The sequence below is a fragment of the Haemaphysalis longicornis genome, unplaced genomic scaffold (genome assembly GCF_048455015.1).
Source record: "Haemaphysalis longicornis isolate Haplotype H1 unplaced genomic scaffold, Haemaphysalis longicornis Haplotype H1 scaffold_5, whole genome shotgun sequence".
Lineage (NCBI taxonomy): Eukaryota > Metazoa > Arthropoda > Arachnida > Ixodida > Ixodidae > Haemaphysalis > Haemaphysalis longicornis.
In genome coordinates this window covers 128,127,044-128,138,548 of record NW_027526385.1, presented here as the reverse complement: position 1 = coordinate 128,138,548, position 11,505 = coordinate 128,127,044, and the positions used below count along the sequence as shown (strand labels likewise).

At 48.9% G+C, this 11,505-nt stretch overlaps 1 protein-coding gene across 1 annotated transcript; it reads right to left on the bottom strand.

Annotated features, from left to right (window-relative positions):
- Positions 1-4,166: 4,166 nt before the first annotated feature.
- Positions 4,167-4,739, bottom strand: LOC144139887 (uncharacterized). The gene has a single exon (XM_077672124.1). The coding sequence runs from the start codon at positions 4,737-4,739 to the stop codon at positions 4,167-4,169; it is 573 nt and encodes a 190-aa protein (XP_077528250.1).
- Between the last annotated feature and the right edge of the window lie 6,766 nt (positions 4,740-11,505).

Here is an 11,505-nt window from a genome sequence, read left to right as displayed (position 1 = left end):
AGATAACGGCCTTATGTAGGCTTTAAAACATGACGTAGGCCGCGTGCATACATTGTGTGCAAGGTTCCGATTTTGCGATTGAGGGTGTTAGCCGTTGTCTGTATTACTAGTGATTCTAAACTTAATCTTGCGGCCAAATTCTTCTCCGTAGTAATGATGCGTGCATTTTCCCAGTCTATTTCGCGGCCAGACAGCTCTGCATGTTCGGCGAGGGCATTCGACGCCACTATTGTCGTCTTCACATAATAGCAGTGCTGTTTCAGGCGCTTTTGAAAGCGGCCCGTCTCGCCTACGTACACAGCGTTGCAGTTTGCACAAGGAACGTCATATATCAATCCGGGATATCTTTCTTTAGGAAGCTTATCCTTTACCTGGGTCGGTGTGTGTCGCAGACTGTTCGATGGCACGTGTGCCACGTGCACATCATAGCTGCGTAGAACACGAGCCAATGCTTCGCTTGTGCCAGGGACATATGGAATGATAGCCCACTTCTTTTTACCGGCACTGGGTGTTGTCCGCTGAGCCATCCTTCTTTCCAAGGAGGAAACAAAAGCGTGAGGGTAGCCGCAGCCCGACAGGTCCTCACGAACTCTCTTAATGTCATTCGCCACGTCTTCTGACCTTGTGCCAACAGTATGGCTGCGTCAGACCAGAGAAGACACCACAGAGCGCTTATGTGAGGCGGGTTGAACCGATCTGAAGTGGAGATAACGACTGGTGTGGCTGCGCTTCCGGTACACGTCAAATTCGACGTAGGTCCGGCGCGTTTGACGAGCACGTCTAAAAACGGCAGTTGTCCATTGATCTCCTCTTCAACAGTGAACTGTATAGCCGCATTCATGCAGTTGAGGTGCGTTGTAAACTGGTGTAGCACGTCTCTACTAATTATGCAAAAACAGTCATCTACATAACGAAAGAAAATTTTAGGTGCCGGAACAAAGGAGGCCAGTGCACAGCGTTCCAGTGACTTCATTGTCAGGTTCACAGCCATCACAGACACCGACACACCTATCGCTGTACCGCGAACTTGTCGGTAGTGCACTTGTCCAAACGTAAAATAAGTGTTCGCTAGGCAGAACTGTAAAAGTCTGGCCAGGTCGGGCAGTTCAATTGGGCACCTCTCTGGTAGAGAAGGGTCCTGGCTAAGAGCATCTTGGCACACCTTCACAGCTCAGTCAGTCGGTACGCACGTGAACAAGGAAATTACGTCGAAGGATACCATAATGTCAGAGTCATCGAGACTGATCTGGCGTACCTTTTCTATGAAGTTAGACGAATTTCGGAAATGGGTAGGGCCTGTGGTCGACTGGCGGAGCAAGCAGCTGGTGAAGGTAGCCGGACAGGTTGTGAAGTGGGGAACGCGTAAAGTCGACAATGGGACGCGTGGGAACTCCAGGCTTGTGGATTTTTGGCAGGGCGTACACGGCCGGGGCATATCCGTTGTGGCACAGTAGTCGGTAATAAAGACTCTTATGCTTCGGGTCAACTGTATGGAAAACGTCGGCAAGCGGCTTCTGCAGCTCTTGTTTGACCTTAGGGGTTGGGACTTTGTGAATACGAGCGTACATGCTTCTATCTTTTATCTTTTAAAAGGCATTCCATCTCAATGTACGCCGTCGTGTCAAGCAAGACCGTTGCGTTGCCCTTGTCCGCAGGCAAAATTGCAATGTCAGCATTTTCGCTTAGGCTCTTCACCGCCTTCCGTGGACGAGTGGGGGCGGAGCTTCGACAGCACGTTCACAACGCGGGTACGAGCCTCGTCACGTTGTGCCACATCCACACGGCTGACAGCATTTTCTGCGGCACAAACGATCTTCTTAACATCCGATTCAGGGGTGGAGTTGAAGTTCAACCCCAGTCTCTGCACAGTCATCTCGGAGGCAGTAGGGCTGTAAGACAACACGTGGCACACAGTGGTCCTTGCATAGTCTTTCCGGGCTCCAGTTTGGGCTGGCACGAGGCGGCCAAGCTTGTTCTGGTGCGAAAGTTCCCATTCACGAGCATTGAGACGCGCCTTGTAGTTGGCGTGCAGCTGTATGCCAGCGAACTCGTCCGGGCACTTGTACTCCATGCGGCGTTGCGTGAAGTGGACGTCATTCTTTAGGCTCCGTATTTTTTCCTTGCAGTACAGTATCCTCGCCTGTAGTAGTTGAAGTTCCGCCTTTGCCACCACGCTGAAGCAAAGCTTTGTTGCGTCCGGCCGGAGGAGACGCAAGGATCGGGGAATCAGGTGCAGGGCTTTGCCGGACAGGTTAAACTTTATGTGGCATTCGAATGCACGAATGCGACTGGTGAGTGACACATACGGCCTAATCTGGGTGATAACAGGCTGGCCGTAGGCCCGGCGAAGTTTGATGAAGTCAAGGGTTTGACGGACAACTGTCTGTTCGGGAGGGTACATTTGAGAGAGAAAGAGGGCACCGACCAAGTAACAAAAAAGAAAAACTTAAAAGACGTTTCGGCTCCCGCATGGGAGCCTTGTTCATAATGAATTTTATTGCAGAGAAAAACGGCATCTAGTAGGCTTTAAAACATGACGTAGGCAGCGTGCATACATAGTGTTCAAGGCTCCGATGTTGCGATTGAGGGTGTTAGGCGTTGTCTGTAATATTAGCGATTCTAAATTTAATCCTTAGACGGGCTCATCAAACACGCTGTACCCGACCTCGAATTTGACATGTACCGGAAGAGCAGCCACACCAGTCGTTATCTCCACTTCAGATCCGTTCAACCCGCCTCACATAAGCGTTCTGTGGTGTCTTCTCTCATCCGACGCAGCCATACTGTTTGCACAAGGCCAGAAGACGTGGCGAACGACATTAAGAGAGTTCGTCCGGACCTGTCGGGCGGTGGCTACCCTGACGCCTTTGTTTCCTCTTTGGAAAGAAGGATGGCTCTGCAGACAACACCCAGTGCCGGTAAAAGAAGTGGGCTGCCATTCCTTACGTCCCTGGCACAAGCGAAGCATTGGCTCGTATTCTGCGCAGCTATGATGTGCACGTGGCACACGTGCCATCTAAAAGGCTGCGATAACACTGACCCACGTAAAGGATAAGCTTTCTAAAGAAAGATATCCCTGTCGTGTCCGCTCCTTTGGGAGCGGTGATGCGAGCAAAAGACTGACGCCACTCCGATGTAGCAGACTGCGGAGCGGTGCTGATACGTCAGCAAGATTGCTCACAAACCTTGCCAGATAGTTTATCATGCCCAAAAACCTGCGTACATCCGCAACAGTTTTTGGCGTAGCCATCTCGTTTATGGCATGAACTTTTTGGGGATCTGGCCTGATTCCTGAAAAATCGACCACGTATCCTAAAAACGCTACCCGTGTGACATAAAAAGAACACTTTGCCGGATTAAGTGTCACGCCAGCTTTTACGAGCCTTTCGAGTACTGCGTGCAGCCGTTCGTCGTGTTCCTGTTCCGTTGATCCGTAAACCAAAATGTCATCCATTAGGTTCAACACCCCTGGGAGGCCCTCCAAGATTTCAGCCATTTGCTTTTGGAAGTATTCCGGAGCCGAGCTGATACCGAACGGCAGTCGCTGGAAGCAGTACCTACCGAACGGAGTGATAAAAGTTGCAGCTCCTGGCTTTCTTTTGCCAACTTAACCTGGTGGAACCCGGAATTGGCATCCAATATCGAAAAGTATATGGCCCCCGCCAATTGCCCAAGGGCGTCGTCTATAGTTGGCAACACAAACTGTTCACGAAGGACGCTCTTGTTCAGCTGGGTTAGGTCCACGCATATTCGCACTTCCCCGGATGGTTTTACTACTGGCACTATTCCTGCACACCATTTAGTCGGACCGTCAACCTTCCGAATGACCTCACTTTCGACCATTTTGTCCAAACTCTAGTTTGATAGGGTCCTTTAACGGAATGGGTATTCGTCGAGGTGTAAAAATTGCGAAGGGAACCGCGCCCTCCTTCATGCGAATGGTGTATTCGCCGGGCATCGTGCCCAGGCCACGAAAGAGCTGCGGATACAAGTACTCGTACTGTTTATCATCAACAGCATCAACAAATTTGACCACACCGAGGGCTTTAATTGCTGGGAGCCCTAGCAAAACACACTGCAGTGACCCAACAGCGTACACTGTTTGTCGCGCGGTTTTGCCTTTTCAAACTATCTCAGCAGGAAAGGAACCCTTAACATCAAGGCGCTCATCTGTCGGCCCGAAGTTCCAGTTGCTGTCGGTGGACTGTTTCCTTGAGTCTGGCCTTCGCTAGAGCGGTCGCTAGCGTAAGAGTGGGATCCATCTGGAGAGCTTCTGACAGCTGTGCGTCTCGGAGGCCTACGACAAATCTGTCCCTGATCATGCGCTCCCGGAATTCTGCAAATTCGCAGCGGTCGGCTAGCTCATGCAGGGCTGTCACAAACTTGTCCACGCTTTCTCCGGGCTCTTGCTTCCGGCGATGAAAATTAGCGCTTTCGTAGACTATGTTCTTGGCGGCCACGAAATGAGCGTCAAACTTTGTCTTCACCACCGCGTAGCTTCGGGACTCTTCCTCCGTCAGGCCGAACGTTTGAAAAATTTTCCTGGCCTGCCTGCCCATGGTGTACAACAGCGTCCTCACCTGGGCTTCCTCCGTTCTGTCATTGAGCCCCGATGCGTAGCGGTAGTCGTCGAAGGACGTAATCCATTCTGGCCACTCGGAAGTCCTGTCGAAGTTGAACGGCGCAGGCGGTGGCAGGGCGGCCGCTGGTGGGCTGGCTGCCGCTTTCTGGTCCGTCATCGTACGAACGAGTGCAGGGTGAATGCCGCAATGCCACCGAGGGAGAGGAGGCTCATCCCACTTCTTACACCATGTCGTATCCACTCCTTTGGGAGCGGTGATGCGAGCAAAAGACTGACGCCACTCCGATGTAGCCGCAAACAAGAAAAAGCCCCGTGTTTATTTCACAGCCGCGTTTTATACAATCCAGCCAGTGACGTCACCTCGGCCCTCGCAACCTGGTGCGCAGCCGCAACCGAGATAACAGATAACACGACAATCCCGGAGTGGTATATGAAGTCCCTTGTGCAAACTGCAACGCTGTGTACGTAGGCGAGGCGGGTTGCTTTCAAAAGCGCCTAATACAGCACTGCTATGATGTGAAGACGAAAAATGTGGCGTCGAATGCGCTCGCTGAACATGTAGAGCTGTGAAGTCTACGTCTTTGCGCGCCTGTTGTCGATATGACTCAGCACCAACTCGCCCGACTTGCCATCTTGTTAATGTAGAGCTGTCGGAGCACGAGATAAACTGGGAAAATGCACGCATCATCACTACGGAGAAAAATATGGCCGCAAGATTAAATTTAAAGAACAAAATATAACTATCCCACCAAAAACGTCTTGTTTATAAAGCCAGACTGATATTGTGTCACAGCCTGTGTAGTTCAAACGTTGATAAGTTACAAGCCAAAGGCACAGCAGGGCATAATTCCTTGTCAAACACTTCCTTGCGCCAGGATGCTGAGATGCTTTCTCATTTCCTTCTTCTACTTATTTGTTCTTCAATAAATACAGGCATTGGGGCATTAGAAAAGAAAACAGGGCGCGTAGTAGTGGTCTTGGACAAAATTGGCAGTTGGTTTTGCAGTAACTATGAGCCTACAGAACTACGTTTATAAAGATACAAGATGCTCGAACACGTTGTAGCTACCTATATAACATTTCTCAATTGCAATACAGTACTTTCGTCCACCCGGGAGAAATTTTTCAAAAGCTTTTCAACGGTTACTCTAATAACTTCATTCGTTATTAGCGGTGCACACGGTTTTGAAAAGTGGGCGCAACTAGAAGTTTTTTTTTGTCTTCCTAAAGAGTTCCATCTACTTTCAGGCTGATATGTCCTCGAAGATCAGGCCCATCTTACTTCCACCTCTCATTACTACCGTGTTCCCCGCATTTATCTAAGCCAGTTACAATTGTCAGCATTCATTATCATATTTATCTTGAACACACGGCCACCATCAGAAATACAACCTTAGTTTCTTACGTTTATTTATTTGTGTAAAAATGTTCCTGGCTTCTTCAGGGCTATATACAAATACCGCTTTTTTTAACGATTGTGTTTTGTTTAAAGGAAAGTACTAACAATGGTGACCAATGACTACTTTGCTGGTCCTCGCATAAAACAAGCACGGTTTAATGATAAGGAGAATACAGCATATTCTATACAAAAAGTATAAATAAAAATTACAAACAAAAGTACTAGTATGACTTTTCAAAAGCCTCTTCCTGCAAGACCATTTCCTGGCGTTACTGAATACATCTATTTACCATGACTTCAAATAATACCCTTTCTTGGAATAAACATGTTTAAAAATAGCTTGTCGACTTCTGTAAAACCTGTTTTAGGAACATAAACTGCGCCATGCCTATTGGAAACCTAGTCTACTGACTTATACTTCAGGTAAAAGGCCAGAATTTAAGAACGTGTCTTCGGTATGGGGCCCTTCCACAAAAACAAATGCTCACGTCCTTGACATCCTTCGGCGTAAAGCTGTCTGATTCACGCATTTGTATTATCCTGCAACAGAACTTACTACCCTCCTAAAGAATAAAATTTGGAATTCTCGCGGTGGTGCTGCAAACTCCGAAAAAAAGCTGAAGCTACAATTCCCCCGTTTATTTAAACACAAGAAATTATCTCACCAGTCTGACTCGTACCTCAAGCCACCCCGAAAAACGGATTTAAAGTTAGACACCTGGAGCCACTCACCACCTGCTACGCGAGAACTAAACACCTTCAAGTACCTTTTTCTTTTTGAACGATAACAGAGTGCAATGAGCTTCCTCTTTTGAACATTGAAAGCCTTGATTCAATCCAACATATTTGTTAGCTGATTATATTTCTATTTTATCTTGAGGTTTTTCTCCTCCGGCCTAGGTCCTTAAACGGCTCTGCTATATATATAATGAATATAAAAATAAAATAAATAAATGTATACCTAGTTTTATATTTTGTGCAATATGGAAATATTTAATATTTATGCCTGGTGTACCTTGCTAAATATCCACGTCTGAGCGACGCACGACGAGATAACGCCGGAGTAGCGTTCGCCATCTCACATTCGATGATGTCTCGACCACTCCTTTAGACAAATAACAGCTGGCCGAGCCCAGCCCGGCTGACGCACCGGCCACAGTTTACAGGTCTTGCTCACAAAGGAGCAGCTATGCGCCATGACCCGCCACGGTGGCTCAGTGGCTAAGGCGTTGCGCTGCTGAGCACGAGGTCGCGGGTTCGATTCCCGGCCACTGCGGCCGCTTTTCTAATGCAGGCGAAATGCAGAAACGCCCGTGTCAACGAGATTTCCGCGCACGTGAAGGATCCCCAGGTGGTCAAAATTAATCCGGAGCCCTCCACTGCGGCACGCCTCATCGCCTGCGTTGCGTCGGTGCGTTAAACCCTACAATCAATTAATCAGCTATGCGCCACCACAAGACTGTGCACGTCAGGGTGCGCAAAAGTTTTGCATTAGGAATAATGCCTTGAGGCAACGATTGAATTTGTTTATTTTTGTTCTTGACTTTACCGCACGGCTGCGAGGGTTGTGTTATCTGGGACCGAGGTGAAGGTCACGTCCCTCTCTTTTTTTTCGTTTTTCATTTCTTATGCAACACGGGCTATCTCATTTGATAGGGAGAATGCTTCGCCCTAACGCGACTAGCCTGGAATATTCTTATTTTATCTGCAGTGTTCTGGATGTAAATCGATGGTTCAAAAAATACCCTCGCCAAAACATAAATGTCTCCAAAGGAGAATCCGTGGGATTTGATTCACCGACACTCGCCAGCGCACGTTTTTTTTTTTTTGTTGATTTCGATTAAATCTCGAACGCCTTGCGATTAGATCTCGAATGCCTTACCAACTCGGCTTCGAGATCTAATCGAAAGGCGTGGGTTCGGTCCCCACTCTGGGCGCGTGTTTTTCTTTCTTTCTTTCTCACGTAATTAATAATAATAAATAATAATGTAACGAAACAGATATTCTACCCATTCCCCTATGCCTTCTTTGGTCGGCACAGCGCATATATATATATATATATATATATATATATATATATATATATATATATATATATATAATGGGAAATGAGGGGCTCCGTGAAATAAGACAGAAAATAAGGGTTGGCAGTCAAGAAAACCTCGGAAAGCAAAGGGGAGGTTGTGGTGGGTCATAGAAAGAGATGAAGAATTTTTTGAGTCGAAAAGAAAGTGGTGAAAAAATGCCCGCCGGGTGGGATCCGAACCCACGACCTCCAGAATACCGGTCTGGTGCGATAACCACTACGCTACCAGCGGGGCTGTATCCCCAGCACTTTCTCGGGTATTTATGTTAAGGTGTTTATGTTTCCTGCACTTGGGGGTGGTAGCCAGCGCCACTCGGACTACTCGGGGTGAAGGGGACCTTCTTTTTAACCCCCGGGTCGTGACTCGAGTGTCTACGACATGTCGAGAGTGGTCGACCAGCGTTGAACCCTCTTAAGCTCCATTTGGCACCAAGACTGCCAGAACAGAGGCACTCGCTAAGCATGTAGCGAATCAGAAAATGGGAAATGAGGTGCTCCGTGAAATAAGACAGAAAATAAGGGTTGGTAGTCAAGAAAACCTCGGAAAGCAAAGGGGAGGTTGTGGTGGGTCATAGAAAGAGATGAAGAATTTTTTGAGTCGAAAAGAAAGTGGTGAAAAAATGCCCGCCGGGTGGGATCCGAACCCACGACCTCCAGAATACCGGTCTGGTGCGATAACCACTACGCTACCAGCGGGGCTGTTTCCCCAGCACTTTCTCGGGTATTTATGTTAAGGTGTTTTTGTTTCCTGCACTTGGGGGTGGTAACCAGCGCCACTCGGACTACTCGGGGTGAAGGGGACCTTCTTTTTAACCCCCGGGTCGTGACTCGAGTGTCTACGACATGTCGAGAGTGGTCGACCAGCGTTGAACCCTCTTAAGCTCCCTTTCTATGACCCACCACAACCTCCCCTTTGCTTTCCGAGGTTTTCTTGACTGCCAACCCTTATTTTCTGTCTTATTTCACGGAGCCCCTCATTTCCCATTTTCTGATTCGCTACATGCTTAGCGAGTGCCTCTGTTCTGGCAGTCTTGGTGCCAAAGGGAGCTTAAGAGGGTTCAACGCTGGTCGACCACTCTCGACATGTCGTAGACACTCGAGTCACGACCCGGGGGTTAAAAAGAAGGTCCCCTTCACCCCGAGTAGTCCGAGTGGCGCTGGCTACCACCCCCAAGTGCAGGAAACAAAAACACCTTAACATAAATACCCGAGAAAGTGCTGGGGAAACAGCCCCGCTGATAGCGTAGTGGTTATCGCACCAGACCGGTATTCTGGAGGTCGTGGGTTCGGATCCCACCCGGCGGGCATTTTTTCACCACTTTCTTTTCGACTCAAAAAATTCTTCATCTCTTTCTATGACCCACCACAACCTCCCCTTTGCTTTCCGAGGTTTTCTTGACTGCCAACCCTTATATTCTGTCTTATTTCACGGAGCCCCTCATTTCCCATTTTCTGATTCGCTACATGCTTAGCGAGTGCCTCTGTTCTGGCAGTCTTGGTGCCAAAGGGAGCTTAAGAGGGTTCAACGCTGGTCGACCACTCTCGACATGTCGTAGACACTCGAGTCACGACCCGGGGGTTAAAAAGAAGGTCCCCTTCACCCCGAGTAGTCCGAGTGGCGCTGGCTACCACCCCCAAGTGCAGGAAACAAAAACACCTTAACATAAATACCCGAAAAAGTGCTGGGGAAACAGCCCCGCTGGTAGCGTAGTGGTTATCGCACCAGACCGGTATTCTGGAGGTCGTGGGTTCGGATCCCACCCGGCGGGCATTTTTTCACCACTTTCTTTTCGACTCAAAAAATTCTTCATCTCTTTCTATGACCCACCACAACCTCCCCTTTGCTTTCCGAGGTTTTCTTGACTGCCAACCCTTATTTTCTGTCTTATTTCACGGAGCCCCTCATTTCCCATTTTCTGATTCGCTACATGCTTAGCGAGTGCCTCTGTTCTGGCAGTCTTGGTGCCAAAGGGAGCTTAAGAGGGTTCAACGCTGGTCGACCACTCTCGACATGTCGTAGACACTCGAGTCACGACCCGGGGGTTGAAAAGAAGGTCCCCTTCACCCCGAGTAGTCCGAGTGGCGCTGGCTACCACCCCCAAGTGCAGGAAACAAAAACACCTTAACATAAATACCCGAGAAAGTGCTGGGGAAACAGCCCCGCTGGTAGCGTAGTGGTTATCGCACCAGACCGGTATTCTGGAGGTCGTGGGTTCGGATCCCACCCGGCGGGCATTTTTTCGCCACTTTCTTTTCGACTCAAAAAATTCTTCATCTCTTTCTATGACCCACCACAACCTCCCCTTTGCTTTCCGAGGTTTTCTTGACTGCCAACCCTTATTTTCTGTCTTATTTCACGGAGCCCCTCATTTCCCATTTTCTGATTCGCTACATGCTTAGCGAGTGCCTCTGTTCTGGCAGTCTTGGTGCCAAAGGGAGCTTAAGAGGGTTCAACGCTGGTCGACCACTCTCGACATGTCGTAGACACTCGAGTCACGACCCGGGGGTTAAAATGAAGGTCCCCTTCACCCCGAGTAGTCCGAGTGGCGCTGGCTACCACCCCCAAGTGCAAGAAACAAAAACACCTTAACATAAATACCCGAGAAAGTGCTGGGGAAACAGCCCCGCTGGTAGCGTAGTGGTTATCGCACCAGACCGGTATTCTGGAGGTCGTGGGTTCGGATCCCACCCGGCGGGCATTTTTTCGCCACTTTCTTTTCGACTCAAAAAATTCTTCATCTCTTTCTATGACCCACCACAACCTCCCCTTTGCTTTCCGAGGTTTTCTTGACTGCCAACCCTTATTTTCTGTCTTATTTCACGGAGCCCCTCATTTCCCATTTTCTGATTCGCTACATGCTTAGCGAGTGCCTCTGTTCTGGCAGTCTTGGTGCCAAAGGGAGCTTAAGAGGGTTCAACGCTGGTCGACCACTCTCGACATGTCGTAGACACTCGAGTCACGACCCGGGGGTTAAAAAGAAGGTCCCCTTCACCCCGAGTAGTCCGAGTGGCGCTGGCTACCACCCCCAAGTGCAGGAAACAAAAACACCTTAACATAAATACCCGAGAAAGTGCTGGGGAAACAGCCCCGCTGGTAGCGTAGTGGTTATCGCACCAGACCGGTATTCTGGAGGTCGTGGGTTCGGATCCCACCCGGCGGGCATTTTTTAACCACTTTCTTTTCGACTCAAAAAATTCTTCATCTCTTTCTATGACCCACCACAACCTCCCCTTTGCTTTCCGAGGTTTTCTTGACTGCCAACCCTTATTTTCTGTCTTATTTCACGGAGCCCCTCATTTCCCATTTTCTGATTCGCTACATGCTTAGCGAGTGCCTCTGTTCTGGCAGTCTTGGTGCCAAAGGGAGCTTAAGAGGGTTCAACGCTGGTCGACCACTCTCGACATGTCGTAGACACTCGAGTCACGACCCGGGGGTTA

What these genes read in the sequence shown, in the direction of transcription:
- LOC144139887 (XM_077672124.1), bottom strand. Translation starts at nt 4,739, where the DNA reads ATGACGGACCAGAAAGCGGCAGCCAGCCCACCAGCGGCCGCCCTGCCA.